The sequence below is a fragment of the Anastrepha ludens genome, chromosome 5, assembly GCF_028408465.1.
Source record: "Anastrepha ludens isolate Willacy chromosome 5, idAnaLude1.1, whole genome shotgun sequence".
NCBI classification, from domain to species: Eukaryota; Metazoa; Arthropoda; class Insecta; order Diptera; family Tephritidae; genus Anastrepha; species Anastrepha ludens.
In genome coordinates, this window is record NC_071501.1 from 23,747,128 (window position 1) to 23,762,489 (window position 15,362).

The 15,362-nt window shown below is 39.1% G+C and overlaps 1 protein-coding gene and 1 long non-coding RNA gene across 3 annotated transcripts in view; one reads left to right on the plus strand and one right to left on the minus strand.

Moving 5' to 3' along the window:
* LOC128864505 (uncharacterized) overlaps positions 1-15,362 on the plus strand; it is a 96,804-nt gene that overhangs the window by 63,598 nt on the left and 17,844 nt on the right. The window lies entirely within an intron of this gene.
* Positions 1-15,362, minus strand: part of LOC128864504 (transcription factor HNF-4 homolog) — a 101,951-nt gene that overhangs the window by 59,245 nt on the left and 27,344 nt on the right. For both annotated transcript variants that reach the window (XM_054104200.1, XM_054104202.1), the window contains exon 2: positions 8,963-9,124. In XM_054104200.1, the coding sequence (XP_053960175.1) occupies positions 8,963-9,053 (91 nt within the window). In that variant the 5' untranslated portion in view covers positions 9,054-9,124. The remainder of the gene's footprint in view (positions 1-8,962; positions 9,125-15,362) is intronic.

The following is a 15,362-nucleotide window of genomic DNA, read 5'->3' on the forward strand; positions in this document are numbered from 1 at the left end:
TACTAAAGAAAACCTTTCACCGAAGGCGGATCATCCTTCACGAAGACAAGCTCTCACGTATTGGCTGACACAAGAGAGTTTTTGAGCATTCAAAAGATCGAATTATTGGGTCATCTGCCCTGATTACAGCCCTGATTTGGCACCCAATGATTTCTGATTCTTTTTTGTTGCCGACCATCAAAAATGAAATGCGCGTGCGACGTTTTTTAATGCCCGAAGAAGCTGGTTTTGGAGGCATCCACTTCTGTGTGGCAAAATGCTTTGAAAATTGGTTCAAGCGAATGCCGAAGAGTAATGATCTCCAAGGAAAATATTTTGAAAAACAAAAAATGCATAAATGTGATAAAAGAAAATTCGTAGAAGGAGCTAAAGATGCTTGCAGCCTTGGCCTTCGTAAAACTAATTATTCATTGATAATAATTAAAGAGTGTTCTGGGTAATTTTGGCACAGCAGGTTCACTTAGCTTTAGATGAGCTGTGTACATAAATACATACACGCACATATATACATACTTGTATACATATGTACACGTAGTTTTTTGTCTACAGCAGCGCCTCCACAGTTGTCTACGAAAAAGTGATAATCAGCGCAAGTTGCTCGGGGTTATCGCATAGGCAGCTCCGGCTGTGAAGGCACAGATTCTTTGTTGTTCAACCACTTGGAGTACACAGCTTCACGACGCATTTGTTGGAACAACTAAGCGCCAAAAAATAAATAGCCGTTAAAATAAATAAATGACTAAAGGCAACACTATTTGCTTTTATCAATAGATAACACAACAATGGAAACATGGGTGTGGCGAATATTATGTTTGTGTTGTTTTGGTTAAAGTAAATTGTCGAAGAAACAGAGATTAAGTTCCTGCTACTTTTATGACGAAAATACGTTGCCTGCCTGCAAAAATAGCTATACCGAGACTGCTAAAACATTTACGATAATAAAATGCAATTTTAAAATGAATCGTGGAAAGAAGTGGTAATTAGCTAAGGCTGGGTACTCAGCCTAATGGCTGTGAGACCTGACTCATGAGAGACTTGCTCACAAATAAGCTGCAAGTTTTTGTCAACAAATTAGTAAGATGTTTATTGCGGACTTGGTGGCCCAGAACTATCAACAACAGAGAGCTTCGGGCGAATTGTAAGGAGTTACCCAACTACATTGAAATAAAGTAGAAAATGTGAAGGTGGATTGGCCATACTCTTCAAAAGGATCCCACAGAAATATGCATGCAAGCACTCGATTGGAACTCACAAGACAGTAGAAAAAAAGAACGTCCTAGGTGCATATGGAAGACAACTCTCTAGGAACATCTTAAAGTTGAAGATAAATCTTTCAAAGAAGTCAAAGTCATCGCCAAGGGTCGTGACCGTTGGAAGCGTTTTGTAGAGATCCTATGACCCAACAGGATGGACAGGAATTAAGAAAGGTACTCAGCCGCTTTATAAAATCCCCATTATGCCCATCTTTATTGTATAACTCAGAACCCTGGACGATGACAAGATCAGTTAGTGAGATTCAGCGCACTAGACCGGGCTAGTTTACGGATATAGACGATGACGATCGGTGAGTACACCGAATTGACAGGGCCTAGTGAACTGGTACAACAATAACAACAACACACCATGTGATGAGATGTGGCTTTGAATTTTTGAAGGAAGTTCATATACTTTAGCACATTAGCAATGGCGACTAACGCCGGCTCTTGAAAGATTGAGCTGCTTGAGTTGTAGGTAGAAAAGGAAAGACGAAGTCTTGCTCATACTTGATGTTTCTGATAGTCGTTTGCTTCACAACGTAGGAGGAAAAATGACGGCAACGCTCTTTTGAAGCTGCTTAAGGGACGACTGCACCATGTAAGAACAGGATAAGACAGCCTTTCGGTGGCTTCCGTAGCTGAATGGGTTGGTGCGTGACTACCGTTCTGGAGTGCGTAGTTTCGAATCTCCGTGCATGAGGCAGCAAAATGATAGAACGTTTTTTTCTAATAGCGGTCACACCTTGAGAGGCAATGACAAGCCTCCGTGTATTCTGCCATAATGGAGCTCCTCATAAAAAACCAATAGCCGCTCGGAGTCGCCTTAAAATGTAGTTCCCTCCATTTGTGGAACAACATCAAGACGCACACGAGAAATAGGAGGAAGAGTTCGGTCAAACACCTAACAGAAGTGTGCGCGCCAATTATTTATTTATTTTTATTTTTAAGACAGCCTTACTGGTAGGGATTAAGATATAATGTCACAGGTATAAAAGGTGTTGAACACCTCCTGCAAAGCGAGATCGACCATAATTAACATGCAGCCACACCCTGAGCGAGGTTCCCCTGCTTGTATCGAATAATGCACATAAAGAGATGACAACTCGATACAACTCATAATCCCAAGTGTTACCCACACCGAGCTCACGGGATGAATGGCACAACGTGAGCGTATCTCTATTATGGTGAGCTCTCCGGTTTTAACAAGCCTTGCTGGGTTACTGAAGATCACCTCGAAAATGATCCAGATTTTTTCCAAAAAATCATCTTCAGTGATGAAGCTCACTTTTGGCTCAATGGCTTTGTCAACAAGCAAAATATGCGTTACTGAGCAGAAAGCAATCCACACGTGATTCATGAGGCACCGTTGCATTCCGAAAAAATCACTGTTTGGTGCGGTTTACATGCCGGCGGCGTAATTGGCCCATATTTTTTCGTTGACGAGAACGATCGCCACGTTACTGTGAATGGAAATGGATACCGCGACATGATAAACGATTATTTTTGGACGCAATTGAATGGTATGGACTTAGACGACATGTGGTTTCAACAGGACGGGGCCACAAGCCACACAGCACACGCTACAATTGATTTGTTGAAGAGTAAGTTCGATGAGCGCATTATTTCCAGAAATGGACCGGTCGAATGGCCGCCGCGCTCGTGTGATTTGACGCCTCTAGACTATTTTCTTTGGGGTTATGTGAAGTCATTGGTCTACAGTAACAAGCCGGCGACGATTTGTGAGCTCAGAGCCAATATTGAACGCGAAATTGCTGGAATTTCGGCCGATTTATGCAAAAGAGTGGTCGAAAATTGGGTTCAACGATTGGACTTCGTAAAACGTGCACGCGGTGGTCATGCAAAAGAAATCGAATTTCATATTTAAATGTATATGTTCAAACTCGATAATAAAAAAAAAAATAGTTAAAAAAGTCAAACCGTTTGTGTTTTATTCAAAAAAAAAAAAGTTGAAGCGCTCTTACTGAAAAACGCTTTATTAAAGAAATCAGTAGACAGCCGTTTACGAGCGTGACGAGCTTCAGCAGAGATTATGAGTTCATCGAGGATGACGAACGTAGTGCAAGGCTGCAGGCATCGAAAACTGATGAGAACATCAATGAAGTGAAAGAATAGTTGATCAATAACCGCAAATTAACCATCAGAGAGCTGACCTAGAACTTGAACATTGCTAATAGATCTGATCGTTTGCGACGCGTTGCTGCAAAGTTGGTCCCAAAGGATCTGTATTTCATATAAAAAAATGGACCACGTTGATATCGCCAAGGACATGATTTCCAAGCCTAAATCTGACCAACATTCATCAAACTCATCATGAAGGGACACGAGACGTTGGATTATGAATACGACATGCAATCCAGACACCAGACGAGCGAGTGGAGAGCTCCGAATGAACCAAGACCGAAAAATCACGTCGTTTTCAGTCAAAAAATAATGCGATGCTCACGATTTTTATGGATTACAAGGGTTTTGTACACCATGAATTTTCGCCAAAAGGGCAGGACTATTATTTGGACGTTGTGAAACGTTTAAGTGAAGCGATTCGTCAAAAAAGAAATGGTTTGTGAGAAAAGAACTCGTGGATATTGCTTTATGTTAACGCACGTGCGACAGTGCCATCACTTTCCGTGAATTCTTGACCAACAACGAAACGAATGCCATCCAAAAGCCATCGAACTCAACTGTTATGGCTCCCATTCGGTTTGATCGAGTCAAAAAACCACTACAGGGAAGTGTTTTAACAGCTAAAAGGCAGTAATGGAAAAATCGAAGACGGCTCTAATGGCTACACCGGAACGAGAGTTCCCGAAATGTTTCGATAGCTGAATCAAGCGATAGCTGCAGTTGATGTGGATTAGTTCCGTCTCTGAAGGCGAAAACATCACTTTTGAGGAACAAAATTGTATTTTGAATGTTCTGAATATATTACGAGAAATTTTTTGATCAAACTGTTATAATGACATACGGTTAATAGGCATAGCCATGAATATTTTACACAGCATAAAAAAGAGCTGGTGGGTATTTCTGTATACTTCTCTGTTGTTTTTTTTTATATTTTTTTTTTTACATTCTTGCAGCAAACGGGTTATAATGTAAAAATATTGTAAAGTAAAATATACACTGACAGGTCACTAAGTTACATTTCTATGCATTCCCCACGGCACTTTTTACTTCCTGGTAACTCTTCCCTTTAACTTGCAATTAAGGTTGAATGGTAATTAATGCGCATTTAATGCACATCGAATGCAGCATACATACATACACATGAATACTTACACATACATATACTCGCATTTGCATAAACGACAATGACGAGCCGGCCCAATTAAACGGCCATTTATATTCTCTCATTTGGAAATTAATCTACTCTAGCATAATCTTTTACTTAGCCTAAAAATAGTGATTTTGCTTTTGTATTCCCGTACGCACCTTTTCTTATATTTATTTCAATTTTCATGTATTTATTCTCAATTCCATTTTTTACTTCCGTTTTGCTTGTTTAGGGTGACCAGGTATTTAGGTACACCTTATATTAAGGGCATTAGCAGAAGCAGCGATCAGTATAATTTTAACAGTAAATTTATTGGTTACTGAAATTTTCTGTAGTAATTAGAAAAATCTTACTGATAATTTGCATTACCAATACCATTTTTATTGATTACTGAAGATCCCTACTGGCGCTGAAAATCCCTACACTGCAATGCACTCTTACCAGAAGAGATAAAACGCTTAAGGCCCTAATAAATATTTTTAGTTCGAAGTTCTGACATACATACATATAGCTTATTAAAAAGGACGAATTACTTAATTAATCATCACCACTTGTATCGGACTTCAATATTCACACAAAATTTAAAGAAACTGCAGGGATTCGTAAAAATACAAGTCGGTTAATCCCTGAAATATACAACGAAATTATTTTAAAAACTGATGAGAATAAAACCATTTGGGAAGATTATATATTATAAAAACCCTTTTCACTGATAATTGCAGATCAAACTATAGTACCCCTTCGCAGTTGCTGTCTGGTTTTCCGATAAGTACAAATGAAATCGAAAATGCTATTAAAAATATGAACTCAAATAAATTCAACAATTCTGAAACTTATAGATGACGAGAACTTGCAACTCCCAGTAACACTTTCCAATCATGTATATAATACAGGCTAATCAATATCCGCCAGACTGGCTGAAATCAGTGAAATATAGACCACAAAACTGTTAGACAGACCGGAATCATTTAAAATATGGCTTCTCCGGAGATTACTTAAAATACCCTGAATTGAACACGTTTCTAATGAACAGACAAAGGTGATTGATAACCGCCCAGGTGTACTAAACGAAGATATTGAAGGAAGAAGGGATATTAGACGTAAGTAGTTTTTTTTGGTTGAGCAACATAAGGCAATGCACCGGTATACAACGTGTGGGTCACCTATTGGAAGGAATAAGGTGCGCAACTAAGTTCTCGCTGTTTTTTTTTGATGAAAATACAACTTTATTCTGAAAAAATGATTACAAGTGAATCCTTGAAAGTATTGTCCATCGCTGGCTACTACTTTTCCCCATCTTTCTGATAGATCTCGTATACCGTCGGGGTAAAACTGTTAATCTTTTGAGGCTATCCATGGATCAAGCCATTTTTTGATGTCTTCATATGAATGGAACTGCTGGTCAGCTAGACCATGTGCCATCGATTGGAATAGGGGATAATCGGACGGCGCAATATCTGGAGAATATGGCGGATGGGTTAGAATTTCCCATTTAAGTATTTCCAGTTAGGTTTAAACGGGTTTGGCAACGTGAGGCCGAGCGTTGTCATGCTGTAGAATCACTTTTTCATGCCTTTCCGCGTATTGCGGCCGTTTCTCGCCCAGTGCTCGCTTCAATCACATCAATTGAAGTCGATACCGATCCCCAGTGATGGTTTCACTTGGTTTTAACAGTTCATAATAAATAACACCAACTTGGTCCCACCAAATACATAGCATAACCGTGAATATTCGGCCGAGGCGACGACGTAGAAGCATGACCGTGCAGTCCCCACGACTTTCTTTTCTTTGGATTGCTGTAGTGAATCCATTTTTCATCAGCCGTCACGATGCGATGAAGAAACCCCTTCTTTTTTTTGCCGCGAAAAAACGACGTTCAACATCCCTTGATTTTAACTCATAAGGAACCCAAGTCCTCTGCTTCTGAATCATTCCCAAAGCATGCAATCGCTTGAAAATGGATTGGCGGGTAACTCCTAATACTGAAGCAAGTTCTTGCGATTGACACGGATCCTCACTGAGCAATGCCTCCAATTCAGCGTCTTCGACGGTTTTTAGCCTTCCTTCACGCGGACGGTCGTGAACATTAAAATCACCGTCTTTGAAGCGATGGAACCAATCTTGGCACGTTATTTCACTTAAAGCAGCATCTCCATAAACTTTTTGTAGCTATCGATGCGCTTCAGTCGCCATTTTTTTCGAATGAAAGAGGAAAAACAACACTTACTGCAAATGACGATTATTCGGCACAAAATTAGTCACTTTCACAAAACCAAAATTACCTACATATACGATACCAAAACAAAATCACTAATGTGTCAAAGCATTTTTTTTACCATATGTTTAAGCTTGGTTTATGACGTTTAGGTTATGTTAGAATCGACTAGCACACACTGCTGGCGGCATCTATTGACAAACAGCGTGAACTTAGTTGCGCACCTATTAGTTCAAAATTTAGGGTTTAGGATTATTTATAGCGAATAATAATATAATAAGCAGCTCGGCTCTCCTGTATATCGCTCCCATTTAGGTTGATGCGCCCAACATAACTTCCTTTGTAAAAAAAAGCCTACGAACCATTTGCGCTTTTCACAAATTTTTCCAGAAATAAGTTGCCAGTAGAAATTTAGTACTGCTGGTAATGCAAAGTGCCCCTCTATGCTAGATAGATTTGGTTTTTCCAATTGTTATTTTTCAGCAGCTGTGTTTCGTACGGATATGATCCACAAGTGTATGGCAGCATCATCAAATTTACTTTCTTTCAAAATAAGAAGGGAGACCATCAATTATCTTTAGTATAGAGCGAAGTTAGCATACTTTCTATGACCAGAGCGAGATAACAGCGATATTTCCGATCTGTGGGTAAAAAAACAGCACTAGGTTAGGTTAGGTTAGGTTATGGAGGTAGTCGGCCTGTACGACCAACTCACTTAGACCTTACAGATCCGTTGTGATACCACTGTGCTGCACGGGAACCCCATTTACCTTCCTTCGTGGAACCATTTTATGGCTCTTATGAAACGTAGAATTGATCCCAACCCCACGCCAGACAGCTGTGTAAGAGAATTAAAAAAGTATTTACCTAGACAACCTGCTCTGATTTTAGCTAGGGCTAGACAATTGCAAAGGAAGTGCTCAACTTTTTCTTCCCCTTCCTCCTCTCTACAACTTCTCCAATATTCATGGAAGAAAACTCCTAGTCTTGAGGAATGCGTGCCAAATTGCCAATGACTGGTTAAACAAGCCACGACCTTCGAGATATTGTCTCTTGAGGGACTAAACAATTCCTTTGTTTTTTTCGTGTTTATTTGCGGCCAAAATAGCCTAGCTGTTAAACACGTATCTTCATTTCTCCATGACCTATTGGCCTCTTGGATAATGTTGTTTTTTATTATTAGTTTACTCGTGGCCATGGGTATTCCAATGGTATTTTTATCGCTGAACAGTTGAAGAGCAGTACCTTTTCTGGCTAGCTCATCAGCTTTTCAGTTTCCCCCAATATCTCTGTGCCCCAGAACCCAAATAAGGCTGACCTTGAATACGTCACTAATATCATTTACGGCCGCCCGGCATTCTTGTGCAACCTTCGATCTTAGTATAGCCCCATTCATTGATTTGATGGCCGCTTGGCTATCAGAGAATATATTTATAGTTGTTTTTGTTATGGCATGCGTATTTAGATATGTAGCCACTTCTTTTATAACTAGAACCTCTGTCTGATAGACGCTGCAGTCGTCAGGTAGTCGAACGGATAGTTCCAGACCTAATATCTTCGAGAAAACTCCACAGCCAACCATCTCGTGTAACTTGGAACCATCTGTATACAAATTTAATTCCTCCCTTCTCCATGGCCTTGGTGTCTGCCACTCCTTTCTTGATGGTATACTCGTCTTGAAGAGCCTTTCGAAGGTGAGTCTGGGGATAGAGTAGTCTATTTCTTGTTTGTGACTATTCAGAGAGTGCACAATAGAATATGTTTCTACAACAAAAACAAGTCGAGACTAAACGCTATTGCTGCAATAACGTCGCACTTAATGAACCGAGTCACCAAAAATTGCAACAACCTTTCGAAGGTGAGTCTGGGGATAGAGTAGTCTATTTCTTGTTTGTGACTATTCAGAGAGTGCACAATAGAATATGTTTCTACAACAAAAACAAGTCGAGACTAAACGCTATTGCTGCAATAACGTCGCACTTAATGAACCGAGTCACCAAAAATTGCAACAACCATTTGAAGCACTGCCAGTATTCCATACATAATGACATGAATGTAACTTCAAAGTAAAGCCAGCTTAAATTGAATGTCTCACACCTTCGTTATTTTATTTGACACATTTGTTAATTTTATTTACAATCTCTTGTCTGGTCACTCTACTCTAGTACATTCATATGTAAGTATGTATGAGTAGTTACTCACCTCTGTCACTTGAATCGCCTTCCAAATTCTCCATTTTCTTGCTTGCTGCCAAATTTTCTTCTTCTGATAAATGTTCCTTTGGATCCTTCATTTTCAGACATCGCCCCGAAGCAAATTAAAAAAGTGCCATTCGATTACCGACGCAGCTCAGTTCATAAATTTCTGTAATTTGTAAAAATAAGGGTGCCATCAGTTTTTACTTAGTGTCAACTCGGTTTATGATTATGATTTTATGAGTGCAATTTACTAATATGGCATTTAGAAAATAATACAATAATAGCAAATTTATTTGTGTAATATACCGTACAACTAGCAAATGGCTAATCGAAATTGCAGCAATTTAATCGCGGGGTATAATAAAACGATAGCCCAACTCGAGGGGCCATCAAACGGCGCTGACAAGGTTATGAGAGCGGTCGATTCCCTTCAAGTCGCCAGCGGTCAGTGTGTTGGTTTGAATTGCGTCTGATTTTATTTTTTTTTAATTTTTCCTTAATTTCAATGGCACAACAAAATAAGAATTTTAAATGGAAGTGTAGTAAAAAAGAAAGGTGAATACCCAAAAACCCCCAAGTGGAGGCCTAAGAATAATTAATGTGACAAGTCGTCAAAGGTCTTCGGAATGAATGAAGTAGTCGTAGGTATACACATACATACTACATATATACATATGTACATGCATGATATGTAATTAGGATAAAAAACCACTTAGGTATACGCACATAAATACACATATGGCCACTAAATTGGGTACGCTGCCTTTAGCTATCGATTTCCTTGTGCCGCTCGGAAAAATTTCAAGTTATTATGAAAATCTCGTTTTTTTACAAATGGTAACACTTTTTCGTTGTGTATTTAAAATACCCGTTATATTGAGTTGCATTATTGGTGGCACAGATTCGGTTATTTCCATGAAATGTAATTTGCGTGGCCACTAAAATAGGTGCCTTGCGTATAACTCTTGCATTTTGACTAATTAAGCGAAAAAAATAGAATGCAACATAAGTAAAGGGTTTTCCAATAACAAGTGTTATTTTGAATAGCGCGCTTTTCGGTAGATGTCACTTTTGAAGTTGTCATTTTTTGATTTTTGACAAGTATAAACTACGCCATTAATAAAAATGGAACGATACACGCTTAAACAACGCATTGAAATTATTAAAATTCACTATAAAAATTGTGAAAATTTGGCAGAGACGGTTCGTAAAACTCGAACATTTTGGGTCATCGTGAAGCACCTCGTCGGACCGCAATACAGAAAATTCAAGAACAGCCGAAAATAGTGCTGCTGTAGTCGAAAGTGTTGAAGAAAACCCAGGTTTGTCCATTCCTCGTCGCTCTTAGGAATTAGGTATTCCACAAACCTCATTACACCGTATTTTGCATAAAGATTTGGGTTTTAAAGCTTATAAAGTCCAGTTAACACAAGAACTCAAGCCGGCCGATCATCAACAATATCGTGTGTTTGCTGATTGGGTCCTTAAAATGCATGAAACTGATCCGGAATTCCATCGAAAAATCATCTTGAGTGATGAGGCCCATTTCCATCTCGGTGGCTTCGTCAATAAACAAACTTGTCGGATCTGGGGCTCAGAAAATTCAAGAGTTATTGTTGAAAAGCCGCTCAATCCACAACGTGTGACGGTTTGGTGCTGTGTGGTTATGATCCGGTAAAGTCATTGGATCTTACTTTTTCGAAAATTAAGCTGGAGTAAACGTTACGGTGAATGGATTGCTTTATCAAGAGATGATTAACGATTTTTTATGGCCGGAATTGGATGGTATTGATCTGAACAACGTTTATTTTCAACAAGAAGGCGGTACGTGCCACACAAGCAACGAAACCATTCTTTGAATATCAAAATAACACCTTTTATTGGAAAACCCTTTAGCAAATTAGATAATTCATTTCATTCACTAATAATTAATATGAATTTCTTTGAAATATGGCTTCAGCTCAGCATTGCAGCCATAAAAGCCTTTCGTGAAAGAATTCGCAGAAATCCCCTTAGAAAGCAAAAAATCCTGACCAGAGAAATGAATGTATCGACTAGATCCATGTCCAGACTAATTAGAGATGATCTCCACATGAAAGCCTTCCCTCGCTCAACTGGTTATCTTTTGCCAACGCGCTTGAAGAGAATTGAAATCTACAGATGCAAACAGTTAACGAACATGAAAATATTATTTTCACAGTTGAGAAAATTTTCTCCGTTGAAGAAGTTTTTAATAAGCAAATCGACGAAATCTGGGCTAAAACTTCTATAGAAGCAAAAAATGTTGTTCCAAGGGTTCAGCCCAGCCACCAACCAACCTCCGTAATGGTTTAGTAAGGAGTGTCTTGTGTCTTAATCTCTTCATTTATACGGAAACGGAGTTAAGACCTGGGTAAAAGTGTACCAGGAGAATGTCTTTGAAGGCGTGGTGAAGCAGAGTGCTCTCTTCTATGGAGAGCATTGATTCTTCCAGCAAGATTTCGCTCCAGCCCCTAAAGCCAAAACCCCCCAGCAATGGCTAAAAACAATATTCCTGGACACACAAATGGAGGGACCTACAACTTTAAGCCGACGCCAAAAGGCAAATATTTTTTTATGAGCAGCTTTTTCATGGCAAAAATACACTCGGAGGTTTGACATTGCCTGCCGAGGGGCGACCGCTATTAGAAAAAAACTATTTCTATTATTCGAAGTTCATGTACGGAGACTCGAACCTACGCACTACCGGATGGTAGACACGTACCAACTCATTCGGCTAAAGCGAAGGTAGAAATATAGGTTGCTGAATTTTAACGTGGCCTAGAAGACGTTCCACGTCAAGGTCGTCCAAAACAGCAACAACACCAGAAATCGTGGAAAAAATACAGAATATCGTATTGAAAATTCGTCGAGTGACTGAAAAAGATTTAAGAGAAGCCTAGACATCTCATTGAGCAGTTTAAGCAATATTTTGACTGAAGTGTTGGGTTTCAGATAGCTGTGTGCACAATGGGCGCTGGGGAACAAAAACACATTCGAATGCGACTTTCTCAGCAACATTTAGGACGTTTTCGAAAGGATAAAGTGGATTTTGTGCATCGATTCATCACTATGCATGAGACTTGGGTCTACCAACATGATTCTGAATTAAAATAACAAGCTAAAGAGTGGCGCCAGTCTGGTTCTTCGGCTCCGAAACGCGTTCGTGTAGAGAAATCGGTCAAGAAGGTGTTAGCATAAGTTTTTTCGGATGTGGAAGAAATTTGGTTTGTGAATTACTTGCAAACGGGTAAAACAATAAATTCTAAATATTATTGTAACCTTTTAGATCAGCTGATGGAAAAAAATCGTGAAAAAAGACCCAGTTTGCAAAAGAAAATATTTCATTTGGTCCCATATTTGTCCCTTAGCGACCTCTAGGGGTTTCCAGATCTAAAAAAATTTATGCGTGAAAGCGTTTTTTTTTTCAAATGATGCGGTCATGACAGCTGTGGAAGCAAATTTCGCCGCCCTGCCAAATTCCCACTTTCAGGGATGGAATTCATAAATTGGAATCTCGTTGGAACAAGTGTATTGATGCTCAGGGAGACTATACTGAATAATAAAGTCCATTTAAAACCATAAAATTCTGTTTTTCTTATCTAACTGCAAAACTTATTGAACTACCTAATACATACATTCAGAAGTGTAGGATTGAATTAAATTGAAGTTTCAGTTATAAATCAACTACAAAATCCACATTTATTCTGTTATTTCAGCAAGATTCTAATCAAAACAATTCTAATCAAAACATATTGACTCATTAATCTCTTGATGAACTCATTTTGGTACTCATATGTATGTATGTGTGTAATATTTAAAAAAAGTAGTCGAATTCGTAAAAGCTTTTCTTAATTCTGCAGTTCTTCAAAAGGTAATGAAGCGTAATCTGAAGACTCAAAAAGCTCTCGGTAATTTACCCTTGCATATAAAAGAAACAAAAAAGAATGGTGAAGAAAAATAATCATAAATTTTATTATTGCATTGATAAGCGCACCAAAAGTGGCGTTTGAGGAGTAAACAAAGCGGGCAAGTTACACCACACTCTCATGTTCACACACACGCTTCAGCGATTAGGTGCGTGCTTGTAGCTACAGCTATTATTAACAATCATAACCACTTATGTACATATGTATTTGTATATAAAACACTTGTATGCACATATGTATGCATGTACGAAGTCGTAAAATATGATTGTAAAAGGAAATAAAACAAAATTTCATGCAGTTTTGTGATAAAAACAGCAAAGCGATTTTCATCAATTGCCATATTACTCACATACATACATACAAATGTTCATATAATATGAAGCAGACAAACACATGCACATGACTCATTTGATACGAGATGGTGTATGTATGTGTGTATGTATGTGCGAACTAAAACCCTTATCTTAAGTGGGCTCTGCATTAAACACTTCATCACTGCTACTCGAAGACGGCACAGATCGTATTTCATTGGGTATCCGAGTGCGTGCCCAACAAGAAAATAAAGAAGTCCTCATGCCGGGCTATGTATGTATGTATGTGCGTATGGGTGGATGTACATATGTGATAAAAATATAGAAAGTAAAAGTTTTCAATATTAAGGTGCAGTCAGACTGAGCAGGCAAAGCGCTTCCTTCCTATGCGAATACACGAAAAGTTGTTTGAGAAATTTCTTACAGACTATTCACCAATCAATTTCAAAAAGGTATCGAACATACAATTAACAAAAGCTAACCTCATTTGAAAAGTTACTTTCAATTTCTATTACTAAGTTCGCCAAAGTAACTACTAACCAAAGTAACCGCCGACAAAAGCCCTCCAAACTTCATTTAACGCGCTATGTCGTCTTACAAGCTGTGCCTGGAGTAATAAAACGAGGAAGTTCAATTAGGTCACTTCAAAATTTTCGACGACTAGACCGCAAACTTCAGATGGATTCTTCACTCGAAGAGCGTCTAACGCTGGAGAATGCAGTCGGCCACATAACTATTGAAAATGTAATCGACAAGATGCTAGGTAGCGATTAATCGTGGAAGATTATCAGTGATTTCGCGGAAAAAATTCTCCGGATAAAGAAGCGGGACCGGGACGCAGGTACTGAACAAGATGGAACGCAACTATGAAGTAATACGAAAGTGGTTCCAGGGTCGGTGACGGTTACAAACCAGGGGGAGTTTTTTAGTCTCCGGACATACCATAGGTGCGACGGCAGCTTTGATGTTGCATTAGGCATTTTAAACAACGTCATCCGCACAAAAAAAGGCTCTTATCTTGGCTATATATATTTTTTTAAATTTTTTCCCCAATCTTGGAATTGTCGACTCATCGGGCGATTGTTCCACTAAAAAATTCGCGAATTTTGCGACGTGTTATTCTTAAAGATCGACCATTTTCATAAAAAGTCATAATATTGGGTATGGGAATAAGTTTCCGTACTTTCTCAGCCAAAGTTACGATTTATTTAAACAAGTAAGTAATATATGGTATTATGTGAAGTATAAGTAAGGAAGCTACAGCTTTCCTCCATCTTTCAGGCAGCATACGGATTCCTCTGACGAAAAATTCGAGTTCTTTTGACTTCATTCATTCATTGAGCCAGTTTGCGATGCTCTCGTAGGAAGTGAATCGCTCTTCAATAAGGGCTGACTGCATTGGCCGGAACAGATGGCAATCCGAAGGTGTAATGTCTGGGGAATACGGCGGGTGGGGCAAGATTTTCCAATTCAGTCTATCTAAATATTTCTGTACCGATTTAGCAACGTGTGGCCTGGCGTTGCCATGCAACAAAACTAGTGTGTCATGTCTTCCGTCTCATTTCGGCCGCTTTTCTTTAAGAGCTCGATTCAAACGCATTAGCTGCAGTCGGTAACGATCAGATGGTTTAAGGAGTTCATAATAGATAGCACCCTTTTGATTCTACCAGATGCACAACATAACCTTTGAAACATGAATATTTTTTCTTCGCTATCGATGAGCTGGTTCACCTGTCTGGCTCCAACATTTTCGACGCTTAGGTTTATCCATAATAGATTCATTTTTCATCACCAGTGACGTTGCGATGCAGAAAGCCTTTTATTTTCTGCCGATCAAGAAGCATCTCACACGTCTCCAAACGTCTCTCGATATTCCTCTCCGACGGTTAAACTGTCAACATCCCACTCTTTAGTCATATCATTAAAAGTTCGACATGCGTCCTTAATGTATGATGGGGTTCTAAGACTGTATATGCCCCCTAGAGCTAAAGTCATTGGATTCGCGGATGACATCGTGGTGGTAATGGTGGCAAAGCAAATCCACGAAATTGAGAGGATCACAAGCGAATCAGTAAGCATGATCAAGGCTTGGCTAAGGTCTATGAAGTTGGCTATTTCGGACGATGCTTCCCTCATTATAGTCGGT